Below are 7,284 nucleotides of genomic sequence, written 5' to 3'. Positions count from 1 at the left end.
CTGCAATTCAATGTTACAAAACCATCAAGACTTTGTAAATTCATACTATTCTCAAAAGAAAATCGAAATGCTATAATTTTCCTTCAAACTGATTTCCTTCAATATTCAACATCTTATGACAACGATATCTGTAGAGGAGAATTTAAAAATTGTTCAGCAATTCTGGACTATCTCCTCGCTATGAAATCGCTTCCTCTATATCTGTTTCTTCTCGGTAAATTGTCCTACTGGACACCAAACTATGGGTTCAGTCCCACCCAATACTGTTCTCCACTACTTTTTGAAAGGATGAAGTTTCAGGGCAATCGGGTGGGAGATTGGGTGCTCGGAATGCAATGGAAATAAGAGCCCATCAGTTCTTTCTGACATTTGTGTGCTTAGAACAATAGATTCCTTAGCAATACTGGTGACTTGCACTATTAAGCTCTGTAGCGGACTCTTTGTAAACCCAATTAATAGTTTGGAACTATTTACAATTTTTGGATATTAAACTAATCTATCACTCCGCACCTTAAATAAATCACATCACAGGAACAAAACGATATACTAAAAATCGACTTGACCTCTGATTTAACAGATCGAGGGCTGGTAGATTTGGAACATGCCATTCTTTCAGCACTAGCTAGGTCTGTGGCATGTTAATTGTAGGTCAATCAGTTGTCAGAAGCAATAGAAACAAACACAATGCCATAGGAAAGAAATTGATGCCAACATCGCGCTCCACTGTGGCGGACAAATTGCAGGACAGTTTCCTATCCTCAGGCCTATTTTTCTTTTTGATATCAAGTTCACATGGAACTTCACGCACAATTCAATTTAAAAAAAGCCACATTTTCTGGAGACGCAGGCAAAGCAGGTTGTCACACACAATTATACCTCATTAATCTGGCTGCTCCTTAAATAGAATTTCTTATTGCTGACAGCTATTTAATCATTTGAATGGAAAATAAAAAATGCTATTTATGCTTAAAATCTTGTCAATCTTTATGGTTGGCAACAATGCATCCCAGGTTTCAGTAAAGCACTGTTCAAAAAGTCCTGAAATGATTTAACTTTCAAAATTGTTGCGTTTGAAGTCACAGGGGCACAGATTTGTTATCTCAAATTGATAGTGCTCCGGTGGAGATTCAAACATGCTGGCCTTTGAGGCAGGACGACAGGCAGGACGTGAAATTGATATCATCTTCATGAGAATGTGTTCAGAACATTTTCAACTGGTTAGAAGTGCAAGGTCCCTGTTCTTCTATTTCTACTTCCTCCCCAAACCTCCCCTCCGCATGATTCCTACTCTCCTCTTTTCCAAGCACTGCACTTCCATGGGTGATAGTAAGCATCCGGCACTTCACCCAAGTGGCCACTCTGCAATCATAAGCCTACACAATGAGTGTCTTGCTCATAGAGGTTGTTGCTACCAAGTACCAATTCTGCCTTCGATCAATGAGCACCCCCCACCCCAACATACACCTGCACACACGCACTTTAATTGGAGTCACTGGCATATCAATAATGGCACAAAGGACATTTCCAGAATTGACTCGCAGGACACAGAGGTTATCAAAAATGTTCTTGCTGTTTATTGAAAAATAAATGAAACTAAAGTATTGATTCTCTCCTGAGGGCAATGCAAGTTAGACTTGTATCATGAAAAAAACTGGATCCACAAATATGAAGCGGTACAAGTACATCAATATTAAATATGACAAAACACAATAACTTATACATACAGAGGTTTTCATTTACAACAGGTTAAAACGGCAAAGCCTCATCAACTAGGTTAATTTAAAGTTTATATATCATACAGATTTGATTGTAGGCTTAAAAATGTCTTTTCGATCCAGCATATAACTCAGCTCCTGAACGTTCATCTGCAAGTGAAAAATACTTTATTTGGGAAACTGTGCTCAACACTAAAAGAGTCCACAGGGACACAGCCATAAATAAGGTCCGTTCTTATATTTCCATTCTTTTAAAGCCAGATGGTGAAGTCTGTCTGGGTCTCGAGGAGACTTGTTGATGATGTGAAGGATTGGGATCGCTGTCTGGGAGCGAGGCTGCCAAATTGCACCTGCTTTAACAACTTCAGGTATAGCTCAGATCTAAGGAATCTGGGATAAGAGTCCTTCTCCATCAGGTTGTACACTGTTTTCTGTGCAGAGTCGAAACAGGAGAGCGTGGGTTGCGAAATACTCTTCTTAGTCACCTCTTTGGTATGAAAATCAACATTCACCTGTTTGGAAAAGAGAAAAAAAAACTTACTTATTTGAATCATTCCAATAGACGTAACAGATTGCACACTCCTGACCTGGATTCAAATACTCTACCCCCATTCCACATGTCAAAATGCTACCGTTTACTAAAACAACTACAGCTTGCACTTATATAGCGCTCACCATGTAGGATAGCATCTCAGAGCACTTAAAAACCTGGTCAAGTTTACATTTATAACCAGTTATAGATCAGGCGTACAGAATGATTCTGCTTAAAACAATAGAAATAATGCCAAGTTACAAGAACTGCATGAAACCTTCCTTCATCAGACTCAGACGCAGTCTTCACCACAACATGCTACAATTTCCTGTTGTTTGCAACTTCTGTTTTTCAACGAATGTCTCACCGCTCCAAGCCAGGTTTAACCTAAAACTGCCTTTCTCAAACCTCAATTTCTGCTCTTTTCCTCCACATCTCCTTTCTCCTTCAAGTAAAATCATCCTCTGGTACCTCATTCAAGTTGCCGTTCCGCATTTGTGCACCTCGTCAGTTTCCCCAATTGTCAGCAGGCAACTAGTGCTAACAAAGTCAAACAAGTCCTTATCCTGAGGCCTTACTCCCAGCAGGCAGTAGATGTCAGGCAACCAGAGGCAGAACCCTTGACAGATTTTCTCCTACCCAACTATCTAAGGTTGTCACTACCCATCTAGCTAAGGCTAAATGTTGCCGCAAGTATTGATTAAACTGAGCTCAGCTAACTGCACAAACTACAGATAAACGCAAGATCTCCAAGTCTGTATGACTCAGCTTCTCCCTGGATTAACTTGTTGGCCTGTCGGGAGTCATTACAAGGTCATTTTGTTCCGTACAAAAGTTGGAGCGAGATTTTTTTGGTGGGGGGAGGATCTCTACACCATAGGCGAAGTGACCGAACCACTTGAGGCCACGCCAATCCTGCTCTGAAACCTGAGGTACATGAAGATATAATGGTCATTAGCTCCCTATGGGCTAGTTCCTAGCAACTGGCCATAGCAATGCACCTGAGACCAACAGGACATGCTAATATAACAGGGGGTTTATTGAATGGCCAGCTTCGGAATGGCTATTTGAATATTCACACACACACATACCAACATATATTATATATATAAAATAAAATAAATTTGGTTAGTATTTATTGCAAGAAAGATTTTGGACTAGCTCAAAGAGTATTCAAGCTCATACCTCTTTAGCGGCATCTGTTTCTATGAATTCAGAGTAGATCTTCTTGGCTTTGGAGGCACGTTTTGCAGGCGACTTAGTTTTCTTGTAATCCTCACAGGCCAGCCAGAACTCGAGGTTCTCGTCACTGTACTCTGACTGCAGGAAAGCTCTGAAGATATTCAAGCCATCTTTAGGAGAAAAAGAGAGGATTAACTCAATAAGTTTACCACAATGGCAATACAAACATACAAACTGTATGTCTACACACACCACAATACAATTATGACTGCATGCCACTGTACTTTTATGTAAGATTATTATATACAACATACTGTAAACACAACAATAATCTGAGAATTACACCAACAACAGTTTGCAATTATATAACAATTTCTCACAGAGTAGAGTCTCAGAGAGCTGAACTACACATTGATGGAGAATTTGAAAGATCTGAACTGTAATCATCAAACTGGTAGCTGTAGAAATGTCTGTCACTGGGGAAACAGTTTGCTGATTTCTTTTCTCACCAGAAATATTTAATTAAAATAAAGCACTTGAAGGGCCACTTACTTTTATATCCTAGTAGCTTGTCTAGAGATTCGGTCCATTTTATAGGCTCGTCATAGGATGAACTGGGGGAAAAAAAATTGTAGCTTCTTTATAACTCCGAATCACATTAAGAGATCAATGACATTTTTAAATAGTATTGTAATTCATATATACATATAAATGAAATGTATTCTATTGTTACGCTGAGCATTACTTTTGTTTGACTTATTGATTCAATGGAAAATTCATAAGAGTTTTACAAACCGCAATGCTAACTCACACCAGTATGCTTCTGGCCACTGCAACCACAGTAAGTCATTTTGCACAAGAACATATCAGATGCCCGGACATTTGTTTTCTGCACTTGTTTTGTTTACAGCACACAAATTTGAGGGCAAGACTATTTAATCACTCTAGCTGCCATCACATATGCCTCACAGTGGAACAGGGAGCCAGTAAACATTAAGATATTTTAGCTATCTTTCTGTAAAAAACGATAAAGACCTTTTCATTGTATTTTCTACTATTGAACCTCTTGTATTCAAATCTGACTGACACCACACGGAAACAGGCTGTATGCTTAGCGTGCCAGTAGAAACGTTTTCTTGAAACAGCAAAAAAACCACACACGCTAGTGGCATTGATCAACTGTGGCTGGGTACTAAATTATATAACAGAACAGAAGTATCTGACTCAAATGCATTCCAAGATTCTTAGAAGAGGATTGGAATGTACAAAACTGAAAAAAAGCAATTGTGGACTATTTGACAAGTTCCAAGAAAAGATAGTCTCATAACTTTTTTATTTTTTTTAACCAGAAATCTGAATCTGTCTTATATACAAAGATGAATGATACAAAGATTTTGGTTCTCAATGCACAAGAGCAAAATGTCAGCCCTTTTAAAGCAACTACAAGCACAGGACATCCTCATCTTCTTGCACACTTCATAATAATAATAACAACAAGTTGGCTATTTTCACTGTTGATCAGTAATTTTTTTTAAAACATTCCAAATATTAGTGAATTACATATTGCTTCACAGCACGGAAACAGGCCATCGGCCCAACAAGTCCATGCCAGTGTTTATATTCCACGTGAACTTCCGACCGTACTAAACCCCTTTCCCTTACCCCTCTATTCCCTTCTCCCTCGTGTATCCATCCCTTTCCCTCCCTCATCCACTGCATTTCAATTCAAATGACAATCTTATCCCCCATTATTTTTCATAAATGCAATGTATCCGTGACACATACTTTGGCTTTTCTGATTTGCTGGGGAATGGACTGAAGATTTCATTGGATTCCGCTTTCTGCAACAGGAGGCTTAGCCGATTCCTTTTATTCTTCAGTCTGCAGATTGCAAAGTTCATAAACGTGTTAGAAAATATACTGTTCATGCAGAACGTGGCATCTCACAATCTATAAAAATAATTATAATCTTCACATTTGATACATCACTTTTCACAGGAGGACATCTCAAAGTCCTTTGCAAGATATAATACTGTGTATTTTGTGTGGGGATGCAGCAGCCAATTTGTGCACAGCAATAATAATAATTCTTGCATTTGATATAGTGCCTTATCTTCGAGATGTCTCAAAGCGCTTCACAGAATGTCCCACAAACAGCCATGAAATAAAGTCTTTGAGAACATTGTCACCTACATGTATTTTTAGCCAGTCTTTTACACAATAGGAAGGTTTCCTCCTCCAGAGTAAGATACAGAAGGGATTATCATGTTAAAAAAAAAGTGCTGCTTTCAAAAATCAACAATAAAGATCCCAGCACTATAAAAAGGATACGAAAGAGACATGTGCAATTATCTAAGATTGAATACGGATTTGGATCTATGGTGACTAATATTTGCCCTGAAGTGATGGTCTAATTGTCCACTTTACACTTGACTGTCAAACCCATTTTTGCACAAATTGCCCTGACTGACAAGTTGGATTCAGAGGCTAGAACAGCAGAGATTTCGAGCCCAGCTTCAGTTATGAGGATAACTAACAAAAACATCCTCTTTAAACATAGAAAAAACGACAGCTTTTAATATAGCAATTGCACTTTATCCTTTCTGAATGAATATTAAAACATCATCTCACTGTCAATTTATTGCTTTTTATTGTATTTAACGATAAAAAGCAACTAACTACTGTTCTAAAACCAGGCACGATTGACTTTCAGTTTAAACACACAATTATATTTAACAGTGTTTTTTGTTGCATTTGAGACAGTCTATTTAACTCAAGCTTCTAGTGAGCAACGAGTTTTTAAAAATCTTAGCTTCTCCTAGTTATTGGGCATCAAAAAGCATCTTTCCAGGACACTTACCTGGTTTTGATCTCTCTCCTCTCCACTTGATTCACGTCAGGTTGCATTATCCTACAGTAAGGTTCTTCTTTAGGAGCTGACAGGTTTAGCTGTGGAAAGAGGAAAAGTACTGTTTGCATAGCTCTCTCTGTCGCTCTCTGACTGTTCAGCAAACTACTATATCCTGAAAATATCACACGGTCTGTCAAAAGCAAATGCACAGTTTAAGGTATTGGTAATATTCGCTTTAAAAAGGTTGGGTTGAAACTCGTTTTACTTCTTAAAAGCCTATTGGGTGTTAGGTGTTGGGCCCACCCTTAATTTCAATGACTTAAAGGGAGGAAAACCACAGATATTTTCATTTCTGGTCACAGGTTGCGATAAAATGCAGCAAATTGCAGGAAACTATCAGTTTTGCAAAAGCTGAAAGACCCCCCCCACACACACACACAAAGGATATTGGACACTTCACATCTGACGTCAAGAGCTCAAGTTAAAAATACATGAGCTACTTTTCACTCATCGTCTACATTATTTTTTTAAAAAATTGAGTACTGTGCATTAATTGTTACACCTTCCCTCAATTGACAAATCTCCTGAACGTTATCAGGATTGCGTACCATCTGCCTTTACTGGGAAGAAGGCTTTCCAAACTTTTTCTTTTGCCAATTAGCCTCCTGTGTTTATATGTGATGAAGAAAAGAAAGGGTTTGGCATTTCATGAGCTCGTTTTGCAGAACTGGAGGAGACAGGAAGGAGACTGTGGGGGGGAAGGGTACTTTCATTGTGGTTCATTTTGATATCGCAATGTGTTTCAAACAAGACAGTGTCTCGCATTTTGTTGACGTATGCTAGCTGTGAAATTGCTATTTTCTGAGTATAGTTTATTAACATGGGCCACTTATATCCGTTGTCTGATATTTTCCCAATTGCAGTTTGGATAGATCGCTTTTCATGTAATGTTTTAACAATAATCATTGCATTTGATATATGAATGTTAAAACGTATCAAAGTGC

The 7,284-nt window shown here is 38.4% G+C and overlaps 1 protein-coding gene across 1 annotated transcript; it reads right to left on the bottom strand.

The window, feature by feature from the left end:
• Window positions 1-1,555: 1,555 nt before the first annotated feature.
• rgs18 (regulator of G protein signaling 18) lies at window positions 1,556-6,497 on the bottom strand. Its single transcript, NM_001292153.1, is given in 5 exon segments — window positions 1,556-2,227; window positions 3,433-3,599; window positions 3,982-4,043; window positions 5,215-5,310; window positions 6,290-6,497. Coding segments are annotated over 5 exon segments (705 nt in total). The 5' UTR covers window positions 6,409-6,497; the 3' UTR covers window positions 1,556-1,966.
• Window positions 6,498-7,284: the final 787 nt, after the last annotated feature.

Source organism: Callorhinchus milii, unplaced genomic scaffold (genome assembly GCF_018977255.1).
Source record: "Callorhinchus milii isolate IMCB2004 unplaced genomic scaffold, IMCB_Cmil_1.0 Scaffold5, whole genome shotgun sequence".
NCBI lineage: Eukaryota > Metazoa > Chordata > Chondrichthyes > Chimaeriformes > Callorhinchidae > Callorhinchus > Callorhinchus milii.
This window is presented reverse-complemented; position numbering and strand designations above follow the sequence as displayed.